Consider the following 12,609-nt stretch of genomic DNA (forward strand, 5'->3'; position numbering starts at 1 on the left):
GTGACTTTCAAATGGTTCCCTTCTATGGAATAATTACTACAGAGACATATTCTTTAGTATCCAGTACCCTTGTTGTCAGGAATAACAAATGAGGCTGGTATTTTGATTGGCACATCTATTAAAGTCTTGTTTTTTGGTTGAGTACCACCAGTGTGCTCGACTTAGTAGGAAGACTAGCCCCTCTTGCCTGAAATTTTCTATTTTAGGTCATTAGGGTGAATCAATTCCTGTTAGGGAATTCCCACTCTTTCCCCTTCTTCCCACACTGATACCCCCTAGAGGCAACATCACCCTTAGATCTGTGTATCCAGACAGAAATTGCACTGGTTTAATTTAAATTAGTTCAGTTAAACTGGTGCATCTGTTGTATGTGAACTCTCTTGTATAGGTTTCAGAGTTATATTGGTTTAGCATGCATTTGTAAATTTATTGACAAGCCAAAATGCAATACGCCAGGTTTAATCTGATGGTGTCCACACACAAAGTTGCACCAGTTTCACTGACTCAGTATAAAATTAGCCCTGTAGATAAACCAGTATAAGTTTTAGGTAGATCAGGCCTTTGTGTGATTGTGGAGTCTCTGAAGTCCCCAGACTTAGGAAAAGTAAACACAATTTGAAAATATTTAACTGTACCACTTAAAAATCTTTCCTGAAAGCCTCTAGTTGTAGGTTGGTGCAGGTTAACCCTTCAGCATGCTGACAGAACTCTAAGTCTAATTTCCTCTACCAGCACACCTTTCATCTGCAGATTTCAAAAATATTAGGCAAATATGGGTATGATTCCGTCTGGTAAATAGGAAAACCCAGGGGGCAGACTTGAAGTGATCTGACCAAGACTAAATGGGCAGTCAGTGTCAAAGCTCACACTAGCACCCCTAACTCCTGACTCCCATACTGCTCTAACCACCAGACCACATTTCCCACTGCCTGAAGTGAGGACAATTTCTGAGATGAAAAACAATCAGCATATCAGGTCAGGACGTAGGTGAGGATTTTTGTTCACTCAGGAGAGCACCTGCTTCGGCAGGGGGTGGACAGCACTGAGGTACCCCCAGGCAGGGGAGACAGGCCAGCTGTGAATTTAATAGGCATGTCGCAGGGCTATGATAAAAGCCCTTGCAATTTACTTTGGCAGGATCCTGAATTCTTTGGGGGCATTGTAATGTGATAACATGACCTTGGGTTCATTGTTGCCCCATGTTATGCCTTACCTTGAAAATGAGCGAGAGCCCTTGCCGGGCTGCAGTAACGTGGGGGAGGAGCGAGTGCCTCCCTTGCATAGGAGACTGCTCTGCTCTAATCCATGTGCCACATTGTGCTGGGGACAGAGGCCTAGTCTACTCCTTCGGATGTGGGGAAAGAATGGGGGAGTGAGGTCTTTGTGGGTGCGGGTGAAGGATCAGGTCTGGGGGGTAGGTGGCGCTCAGGTCTGAGGGCAAAGGAAGGACAGGTCTTGTGGGTTGGTCAGTAGAGGGCTGGGGGGCAGAGGGGCCGCTGGGGGGATGGGAGAGGGAAGGAGCGGGCCGCAATGCGGTCCTTCACCTTCCCAGTGGATATTTCGCAGGCCCCTTGTGACCCTGCAGCACGATGGCATGTTCTGTGACATCACACTGTGAGGTCACGGGCATTGCTGTGTGACGTCACTGTGGTGGCGAGCGCTACAGGCCCTCTCTTCACTCAGCGACTCCCAACGCTCTCCCCCGCGGCCACGCCCTCGAAGAACAGAAGGCCGCTTGCTTTCGTCACGCGTGGGCGGGGCTACGAGACACACCCCGTCCTGAGCCCGGGGGGGGGAGGTCACGTGACGGGCGCCCGCGCTGTCAGCTGATTACTGGGCTGTGCTGCGGCGGCGGCGATGGAGTTTCTCCTGGGCAGCCCTTTCAGCTCCCCCGTGGGGCAGCGCATCGGTGAGTCCCTCAGCCCCCCCTTACCCCACGTCCCGGCCGCTCGGACTCCGCCGCCAACTCAGCCCCCTCCTCTGGGAAGCAGCGACAGCGGCTGGGTGCTGGGTAGGCGCGAGCGGCTGGGCGGGTCCTACGGCCTCAAGGCGGGATTGACACGGTTCCGGCCAATAAGGAGGCGAGGCTCATTTGTTTGACTGGCACCAGCGGCCAATAGGGAGCGGGCGGGGAGGCGGGCCCTGGGGGCTCCCTTTCCAGCCAATCCCCGTGCGCGGGGGTCTCGGAATTTTTCTTATTTAAAGGGCCCCGGTGGCGAGAGCCACGTCTCCTGCGAGGGGGCGGGGCTGGGCGCGGGTGTCCAGCCTCACAGTTCTCTGGGGCCTCCTATTGGCCGGGGTGGCGGCGACCCTACAGTAACGAACCTGGCGCCTCTCGCTGCTGGGCGGGCCCGAGAAGGAGCTCACCGGAGCCGGGCGCCCTCGCCTCGGTAGGGGTGGTAGGTGCCTGTAGAGGAAGGGAACCGCAGGAACAGCCCATAGGCGCCCGCTGTCGAGAGGGGAGCTGTAATATCTGCTCCCTGCCCTTGGAGCCGCCCAGCCCCACCGGTGCAATTATTGGGGCCGCAGCTAGTTTTGGGGGGAAGGACACATGCTCATGGCAGCTTCACAGCCAGCCCTACAGGGCAAGGGTTGTGCATGCGTCTCTAAGTTTATGGCACTGTAATACATTGTAAGGAGAGTGATCACTTTAGATAAGCTATTGCCAGCAGGAGAGTGGGGTGGGGGGAGGTATTTGTTCATGCTTTGTGTGTATAAAAAGATCTTCTACACTTTCAACAGTATGCATCCGATGAAGTGAGCTGTAGCTCACGAAAGCTTATGCTCAAATAAATGTGTTAGTCTCTAAGGTGCCACAAGTACTCCTTTTCTTTTTGCGAATACAGACTAACACAGCTGTTACTCTGAAACCTGTAATAACTGTATGCACCTGGCCCTGCTGTAGGCTAATTCCTTACTTGGCTGCTCACACCCTCCATCTTCTCGTGGAGTTATCCTTCTCGCGCCTGCCACAGGCCACAAGACCCGTGATCAGTCTTGATAGAAATCTGTGGGAAGCTTTGGCAAAATCTGTGGAATTTCTAACAGGGAAGTCTTGTTTGTATTTGCTAATCTGTTTAACTGAGCTCTCTTAATTAGGGCATCTTCCCTAGCTGAAGAATAGGCTCGTTCAGTGTAAACGTGTTATGTTTTAGTACTGTATTGATTTCTACTCATTGAGTTAGTTATTAGCCGGAGTTTTTTTAGGTTTGGGGCCTTTTCTATAGCACCAGGTATTTCCCCAATGCTTTACAGATAGGGCAGGGAATGTGTCTTCATCTATCAAGTTTTTAGAAAGGTAGGATATCCTAGACGTACATCACCTCTAAGAACTTGAGAATAAATAGCGTCCAATCCAAGACCTTGCAAATCTAGGAAGAACAACATTCCTCTTAGTCTGTGGCTGAGTTTAACGAAAGGAAGAGAGGAAACTAATATAAAGATAAAAAACTAAGAGTAGAACAAGAAATCGGAAAATTGTTTTAGAGAGAAAGTGCAAGAAAGGACTGGAGAAACAAAGCAGGGAGGGATACACAGTAAGTTTTTTTTTTTTTTTTTTTTTTTAAGTATTTAACAAAGTTTCCTTTAAAAATATGTATAAAGACTGCCTGCTTGTGTGGTGTAATATTTTTTCAATTTTTCAGGGAAATCTTGTGTCCCTGGGAACTAGGCCTGTCCTTGGTTTCTGGTCCGGTCCTTGTTTGCCTGTCAGTTCCACAATGTTTTGTTTCAGACTTTGCAACCTTCTGCAGACTTTCTTTGACAGCCTGAAGAAGTCACTCACTAACTGAACCCGTGATACTGATGACAGGCTGTTTTAGCACATGTTCACCACAGGAATCCCTGTGGCTATGCCACCACCACCAAGCCTCTGTCATGTCAGAGACCTACATTCCTCTCACCCATGGGGGCCTTCTAGTTCCTTCCACCCTTCCTCTCTCACAGAGCTGAGTCTACAGGGTGTCACAGGAGAAGAGGGAGGGAAGTTTGCTTGCCTGAAGAGGAGAAGAGTGGATACCTTTTTCTCCCTTCTCTTTCCTGCCCCCACCCACTAAAACCTTCTCCCTGATACCCATCAAAATCGTCCAGTGGATTTCCCATGACATTCTGTTCTATTCAGGTTCTTACGGTGCACTCATCAGTGTGGTATCTGAATGCCTTCCAGTTGTGCTTTAAGCAATGTGACTAACATCTGTCACATGCTTGTTCTCTCATCCTCTCTTCAAGAAGAGAAGCGTGTGCAATGGAGTGTCTTGTTTTGGAATTTACACAGGCGCACAGCCATGTTGCTACCTAGCATCAGGCACCAAGACAGGGTGCCTTGGTCTTTCATCTTGAAACGCTGGCCCCATGTTTATGTTGCTATAAGTGCTATTCATTCCAAAGAGCCCAAAGCACTGTAGAAACTATAGAAATAGAGCACTGCTGAAGTGTGGCATGCTCTGGAGTGGAGGGCAGCAGCCAGGTCCACAGTATGTGGTACAGCAGTGTGGGGGAAGGGGTCGCTCCTACAATGATTCCATGTAATATGTAACAGACAGCAGGCAGATGCATTGTCAATTATTTTCTGGAGGAGCATTCTCCTGGACCCTTCAAGAATAACAGGTTTCAGAGTAACAGCCGTGTTAGTCTGTATTCGCAAAAAGAAAAGGAGTACTTGTGGCACCTTAGAGACTAACCAATTTATTTGAGCATAAGCTTTCGTGAGCTTCGTAGCTCACGAAAGCTTATGCTCAAATAAATTGGTTAGTCTCTAAGGTGCCGCAAGTACTCCTTTTCTTCAAGAATAAGTGACCCTTGATTTCTGAAGTGAATGGATCCTGCATGTTACATTTGGTCAGGTTTGCTTAAACCCACCTTTAGATGCTACAGGCCTCCACTTCTTTCCCTACCTCATGTCCTGGTTGGAATGGCAATAGCCAGATCATGACCAACGTCTCCTGAGTTCCTGTTTCTGATGTAGCGGGGGTTTCCAGGCAACAAGTCAGCAGCAAAGGGAGGAGGCCAGTGTATCCAGGGATGTTGACGGAGGGGGACATGGCAGAGGAGAGCCTCGTGTCTGCAGTACTTGAGATGTGAGGGAGAGGAGAGCCCAGAGAGGTGAGGGTGTTGTAGCCAGTGATGAAGAAGCCAGCATGGAGAGGGTTACGGTTTTACAAAGGTGATGGGGAAAGAGCTGGCATCTATAAATGGGAACACGTTCTTTCCCTTTGAGCTCTGCCTCACAACGCCCCTGTGATGTTCTATTATCCTCACTTTATAGACAGGTAAACCTGAGACATAAGACAGTGACTTGCCCAGTGTCACGCAGCAGGACAATGGCTAAGTTGGGTATAGAACCCATGAGTCTTGAGCACTAGACCAGCATAGTGCTACTATTTCTGCTGGTCTGCAGACTCAGAAGGATAATAGTGCAACAGCTTAAATGACTAGGGGAATGAAGCAACTTGGTGTGTCTGGTTTGTAAAGCTTGTAAAACGCTTTGCAGTGAAAGACACTGAACACAGTAATAAAAATACTTTGCACTTCTGTGGTGCGTTCCATCTGAGGATCTCAGTACTTTGCAGTATATCCCTGTTATTTTTCATTTGGGGAAACTGAGACTCAGAGAACCTCAGTGACTTGCTCAGCAAGTCAGTTGCAGGCCAGGAATAGTTTCTCCAGCTCTTGACTCCCAGTCCTGGGATTTAACCACAAGATCAGGCTCTATCATGTTGTTATATCCTGAAGGCCCTTCCCAACCCAGGAGGCCAGAAACTTCCTTTTAAAATAAGAGCTTTGACCAAGGAAAGAAACCTCCCAATCCACAGAAAAACATTCCATCTGCCGAGTGTGTGGATTTTCTGCACATGAGGGTTTCTGTGGTCCCTAAGAGCTACAAGAAAATCTCTAAGAGGGAAAAAACACAACAGTACAAGGAAGCTCTCCAAGTGTAACAAGGCCCTAGAGACTCTAGGGGAAAGGGCAGGGAATCACCCATACCTCACACTCCCAGACCTTGACACCTGGAGTTTAAAGAAAATTGCAACACAATGCAGAACAAACAGAGCTTGGTTGTATCAGGGGGTGGGGGAAGCTTGGAGAGAGAGAGGTCTGCCACTTCCTGTGGGGATTTCAGAGTAGCAGCCGTGTTAGTCTGTATTCGCAAAAAGAAAAGGAGTACTTGCGGCACCTTAGAGGCTAACCAGTTTATTTGAGCATAAGCTTTCGTGAGCTACAGCTCACTTCATCGGATGCATAAAGTGGAAAATACAGTGAGGAGATTTATATACACACGGACCATGAAAAAATAGGTGTTTATCATACACATTGTAAGGAGAGTGATCATTTAAGATGAGCTATTACCAGCAGGAGAGTGGGGTGGGGGAGAGAAAACCTTCTGAAGTGATAATCAAGGTAGGCCATTTCCAGGAGTTAACAAGAAGGTCTGAGGAGCAGTGGGGGGGAGGAATAAACAAGGGGAAATAGTTTTAGTTTGTATAATGACTCAACCACTCCCAGTCTCTATTCAAGTCTCTATCCTGTGGGGAGGCATACAGGAGTGTAGTATTTAAGGAAGATGATAAATAGGAAGAGCTAAATTTAGAGTGGGGGTGGGGTGGCAAAGGCTAGGGAGATATGAGGCCGTCCGTTGTGATGTACAGAGGTGAACAAAATATAATACACCAGAAACACCCTCTAAGCATTGAAAGGAAAGAAGTGAAGCCAATGCAGCATCCCCTCCCCACCTCCTAGAGATCCCTCCATCCCAGCTCCATGGACTTGGGGCTTGCAGTTTCAGGGGGTGAGAGAGAAAAGAATCGGAGAGCAGCCGTTCTCTTCAGCATGCCCCCCCTCAGAACCACACAGGTACCTGAAAGCTAATGCTGCTGTGATAAGCATTAACACCTCTTCAGGGCCTGCACTCCATGGAAGAGCACAGCACAGAACAGGTATTTGCAGCACAGCTTAGGAAACTGTGCTGCCTGATGGAAGGGGAGCAGGGGAAGAAGTGTAAAGGCCCAGCTGCCCACAGGTTTGGAGCAGCATGTCTCTGTGGATCCTCAGCCTGGACATGGTTTTGAACCACACTCCCTCCCCTCTCTCTAAAGTGGAAACCCCTCCCTTTGAGGGAAGAATGTAGATAGAGTTTGAATTGTGGAGACTTTCCTGAGTTTGTATCTCCTCCCATAGGTTTCTTCACAGGAGGGGAGAGCATAGATCTTGATAGGGAGATTTTGTACAGGATTCTGAGTTGGACAGGAAGCCAGGGAGAACTTGGCTGGAGGGTGCATTGTCTCTGATGTCACTTTCTGCTGGATCTCCATGGTCATGATCCCATGAAATGCTGAGCACCCTCCATTCGAACTGAAGTCAGTGGGAGTTGAGTGCTCAGCCCTTTGCAAAACCTTTTAAAACTAGACTGAACAAAGCACTACAGGGGATGTTGGCAAAAGGCATAAGGATGAATTGGAGGAGCCTCTGGAGGGGATTATAGACTCTGACTTGTTACTGGAGAGCCTTTCAGAATATAGATGAAGAGAGGAGTTTCTGGGTGACTTGTGAGAGGTTCTTCAATTCTGAAGAGAGGGAGGAAGGAGACAGAGGTCTTGGAGGCTGATTGATCTCTTCTGTCTCTAGCTTCTCAAGTACTCTGACTTGTTTGCCACATGACATCTTGCTGCCACAGGAATGGTTGTATGAGATCATAAATCCAGCACCGTGCTCTCCCCAGCAGGATTGGAAAGGAAGAGGAGAGAGACTGGCAAACTAATAAAGTCCCTAGGTGAAATTCAGTCTTGGAATGAGCAGGTGCGCCTCCACTGTGCTACTTATGCCAGGTGTGGAACTGACTCCCATCTTTAGAACACAAATAGCTTTGATAACTTAGTCACAATAAACAGGAAAATTTTAAAGAGCAGGCGGGAAGAAAAAGTGAGATTCAGTTCTTCGCTCATATATGCCTGGGCATTGGAGCTGCTGTTTGAGGGAAAAGAGGAGATGATTTGGGTTTGAAGCATGCCAGAATTCCCAGCAGCCTGGATCAACCTGACCATCCCATAGAGCAATATGGTTCCACAAGGTTCAGTGGTTCCTCAACATCTGGAGCTAGATTAACTGCCAAAATTAAATGGCTGTGAAGTTTCTATGGGGCAGACGTGCAGTCAGCTTGGAATGTGCTATTGCCAATCAGATTCCAGCTCTTGGGAATGCCATAGGATATTCTCTGATGACCCCTGCAATTTGGAATGTTGAGTGGCCAGTCGTATTCACAAAAAGAAAAGGAGGACTTGTGGCACCTTAGAGACTAACCAATTTATTTGAGCATAAGCTTTCGTGAGCTACAGCTCTCTTCATCGGATGCATGCAGTGGAAAATACAGTGGGGAGATTTTATATACACAGAGAACATGAAACAATGGGTGTTACCATACACACTGTAAGGAGAGTGATCAGGTAAGGTGAGCTATTACCAGCAGGAGAGCAGGGGGGGAAAAACTTTTTGTAGTGATAATCAAGGTGGGCCATTTCCAGCAGTTGACAAGAACGTCTGAGGAACAGCGGGGGGAATAAACATGGGAAATAGTTTTACTTTGTGTAATGACCCATCCACTCCCAGTCTTTATTCATGCCTAAGTTAATTGTATCCAGTTTGCAAATTAATTCCAGTTCAGCAGTCTCTCTTTGGAGTCTGTTTCTGAAGTTTTTTTGTGGAAGAATTGCCACTTTTAGGTCTGTAATCGAGTGACCAAAGAAACTGAAGTGTTCTCCGACTGGTTTCTGAATGTTCTAATTCTTGACATCTGATTTGTGTCCATTTATTCTTTTACGTAGAGACTGTCCAGTTTGGCCAATGTACATGGCAGAGGGGCATTGCTGGCACATGATGGCATATATCACGTTGGTAGATGTGCAGGTGAACGAGCCTCTAATATTGTGGCTGATGTGATTAGGCCCTATGATGGTGTCCGCTGAATAGATATGTGGACACAGTTGGCAATGGGCTTTGTTGCAAGGATAGGTTCCTGGGTTAGTGGTTCTGTTGTGTGGTGTGGTTGCCTATAAATCTCCCCACTGTATTTTCCACTGAATGCATCCTGTGAAGTGAGCTGTAGCTCACGAAAGCTTATGCTCAAATAAATGTGTTAGTCTCTAAGGTGCCACAAGTACTCCTTTTCTTTTTGCGAATACAGACTAACATGGCTGCTATTCTGAAACCAATCGTATTCAGGCTCTTGTGCCTCCTGCCTTAGGAATCTATCGCTGTTCTGTGCAGTACTCGGGCTCGCAGGCATCAGATTTCATGAGGTGCAGACAGCTCATGTACTAATTACAGCTCATGAAACAGGGCCCTGCTTTTTGATCCTTCATGTGAGCAATAACAGACTTTGTTTTCCGCCAAAGCTCCAACAAAGCAGTAAAGTCCAGGATTTCCTGTCTCGGAGAAAATTCCGTCGTCTCTTATTGAGCTCAGATAGTCCGTTATTGCATAGGAGCCAGAAGGATTATAAGGGAAATAACTCCAGCTATCTCAAAGAGCAGCCTGGAGGTGCAATGCTGAGAACAGGTGTTTTAAAATGGTCCATCATGAGACAATAGAAGTTAGAGACAGAAAAGGCCTGTTAGATCAGCTAGTCCAGCCCTTACACTGTTTAGGGTTGTTCCTGGTGCTTTGTTTTTGGATCTGTTTCACAATCATACTCATATCTTTCCGTGCACTCAAATTAGGGTTGGCAACTTTCTAATTGCAAAAAAAAACGAACACCCTTGCCCTGAGGCCCCACCCCTGTCTCCCCCCCCCACCCCCGTGCTGACTCCATCCCCCACTCCTTCTGTCACTCGGTCTCCCACACCTAGGGTGACCAGATGTCCCGATTTTATAGGGACAGTCCAGATTTTTGGGTCTTTTTCTTATATAGGCTCCTATTGCCCCCCCCCCCCCCCCACCCGCGTCCCGATTTTTCACATTTGCTGTCTGGTCACCCTACCCACGGCCTCACTCACTTTCTCATTTTCACTGGGCTGGGGCAGGGGGTTGGGGTGCGGGAGGGGGTGAGGGCTCCGGCTGGGGCTGCGGGTTCCAGGTTGGGGCCAGAAATGAGCGGTTCAGGGTGTGGGAGGGGGCTCTGGGCTGGGGCAGGGGGTTGGGGTGTGGGCTCTGGGCTGGGGCCAGAGATGAGGGATTTGGGTGCAGTAGGGGGCTTGGGGTTCGGAGTGTGGAAGGGGGCTCCTGGCTGAGGCAGGGGGTTGGGGTGTGGGAGGGGGTACGGGCTCTGGGCTGGGGCTGCGGGTTCCAGGGTGGGGCCAGAAATGAGGGGTTCAGGGTGCGGGAAGGGGCTCCAGGCTGGGGCACAGGGTTGGAGTACAGGGGTGTGGGGGTGGGCTCCATGATGGAGTTTGGATGCTGGAGGGGGCTCCGAGCTGTGGCAGGGGGTTGGGGTATGGGAGGGGGTGCAAGGATTGGGCTCCCGGTGATGCTTACCTCGGGGGGCTCCCCAGAGTGGCGACATGTCCCTTGCCTCCTAGGCGGAGGGGCCGGGCGGCTTTGCATGATGCACGCTGCCTCTGTCCGCAGGCGCCGTCTCCACTGCTCCTATTGGCCATGGTTCCTGGCCAATAGGAGTTGCAGAGCCGGCACTCGGGGCGGGGGCAGTGTGCGGAGCCTCCCTGGTCGCCCCTGCACCTAGGAGCTGAGGGACATGTTGCCACTTCCGGGATGTGCTCGGAACCAGGTAGGGAGCCTGCCAGCCCGACCAACTGGATTTTTAACTGATTGGAACCGGCAGGTTCCCTTTTCAACCGGATGTTCCAGTCAAAAACTGGACACTTGGCAACCCTAACCCAAATACTGCTCTCTACTCTGATTTTTTTTTTTTTGAGTGTGCATTGTATTTTTAGCAGGTGCACCACTTGTCATTGGCCACAGCCAGATAGGATGGCTGAATCAGTGAACCGTAGTGCATTGTTTTGTGGCCATTTGTGTACATATATGTCACCTATTTGGAATCCTCTCTTTCTGGTAGGTGAACAGCCAGCCAGAGGTGTGTATGCAGCTTGTTTGCATTCCTTTCTGAAACGTAAATACCCTCCCAGACCTTGAAAGGATCTCTTTGCATGGGGGTGATACAGTTCACTGTGTGAAATCAGGCCTAGGAAAGTGGGGGGAGGGTTGAGGGACTCTTGCATCCAAAGGAAGCCAAGATGGTTGTGAGCAGCTTTCTTTCCACCCCCACCCTCCAGTTTCTCTTGTTGCTGAAGATTGTCCAGCAGCCCCATCCATTGCTGCCTCTTCTCCTGTGCACAAGTGAGGTGGCTCCCTTTCTCCATCCACGTGTGATTGGGTTTTTTGGTGAGGTGAGAGAATGGTGTGCTTGTGTACACGCCCTTTTCAGTAGAGTGCGCATGGTGTTACTTGTGCCCTTCAATGCAGGTGGACTGGTAACAGACAGTGTGGCAGAGTATGCAGCTGTCTTGGATTTTGTGCTGAGGTTTATAATGGGCAGGATGTACCCACCAGAGTACTGGGGAAGGGGGGAAAGGGGATATCTCAAAGACCAGCATTTTAAAAATTATTTATTGAAGTAGAAAGGGTCACCTGATCTGCCCGGAGCCTTCAGGGTACAGCAGTGGGGCAGGAGGAACCGACGAGCCAGACCTTTCCAGTGCTGCATTAAAGGGAGCAGATTGCTGGGCAATCGCCTGCCTAGATTTGTAATCTCTGAGGGATGCATAGCCATATACACAATGAAGGTAGTCATGGGCTGCATTGCAGACTGTGTTCCCACTCCTGCATTAGTGGCATCATATCCAGAAATGCAGGGATTTTATTTTATTTCTTTACCTAGGAGTAGTAAAGACCTTCTCTAATCCTACTCCCCGCTGTCTTGTCCCTGCCCCCTTTCCAATGCCAGCAGGGAGGGATGCATTGTAAGGGACTACAGTCTTCATCAAGACCATTAGCTGTTGCTCTGATGATAGTAGAATGGGTGGGTCAGAAATGGGGGAGGGAAGACAGATCTGCAGAGGGCTGTTTCTGAAGGGGAGGGAGAGGGGCATCCACATGACTCGAAGGGCCCCATATTCCAGAGAGTTCACAATGCTGAGTGCTCAGCACTTTTGAATATCTGGCCTTTAATTAGGTGCCTAGATGGGGCTGAGCTCTTTTGAAAAACCAGGCCCAGCTTGTGGCTGCTGCGCACTTGAAACTCTGTCCCTGAGCTCTTCTGAAACTCTGGCCCCGTGCGATCAGTGAGCAGTTTAGAAAATGGGATGGGGGGTTGGGAAAGATCCTCTCTGGTCCCTAGCACTTCTGTGTGTGCGGCATGCCGATCAGTTGTATTGTGTTTACTTGTCTTCCCATGCCCATCCCTCAATTTCTCTATATATAGAGTCCCAGCTGCCTGTCTGCCTGGTTAGTGTTATTTTCCCCCTGCAAGCTGGCAGGATTCCTAGCCTATCCAGTCCTCTAACCAGTGGGTGCAGGGTGGGACTGAGGCTTGGCTGATTACAGGGTGGAGGCACTGGTAACTCTGAGTAATAGCAGCTTGTTGCTCAGGATTCAGCCATGAATAACATCATGGCAAATTCAGGAACTCCTAATTAAAGGAGACACAGTCAGAGTGGGACTGAC

The 12,609-nt window shown here is 49.1% G+C and overlaps 1 protein-coding gene across 14 annotated transcripts in view; it reads left to right on the forward strand.

Annotated features, from left to right (window-relative positions):
* The first annotated feature begins 1,694 nt into the window (after nt 1–1,694).
* The window catches only part of TOM1 (target of myb1 membrane trafficking protein), a 28,169-nt gene continuing 17,254 nt past the window's right edge, over nt 1,695–12,609 (forward strand). For 5 of the 14 annotated variants that reach the window (XR_005222651.2, XM_027825068.3, XM_027825069.3 and 2 more), the window contains exon 1: nt 1,756–1,909. Coding sequence is in view for 7 of the 14 variants with exons in the window: in XM_027825068.3 (XP_027680869.2) it covers nt 1,858–1,909 (52 nt within the window). In the remaining 7 variants the exon portion in view is untranslated. Of the gene's footprint in view, nt 1,910–2,232; nt 2,400–6,909; nt 6,933–7,620; nt 7,821–12,609 lie in introns of those variants that run through there. The other 9 variants (XM_037880522.2, XM_043542557.1, XM_007062657.4 and 6 more) reach the window with 9 other exon arrangements.

The sequence above is a fragment of the Chelonia mydas genome, chromosome 1 (genome assembly GCF_015237465.2).
Source record: "Chelonia mydas isolate rCheMyd1 chromosome 1, rCheMyd1.pri.v2, whole genome shotgun sequence".
NCBI classification, from domain to species: domain Eukaryota; kingdom Metazoa; phylum Chordata; order Testudines; family Cheloniidae; genus Chelonia; species Chelonia mydas.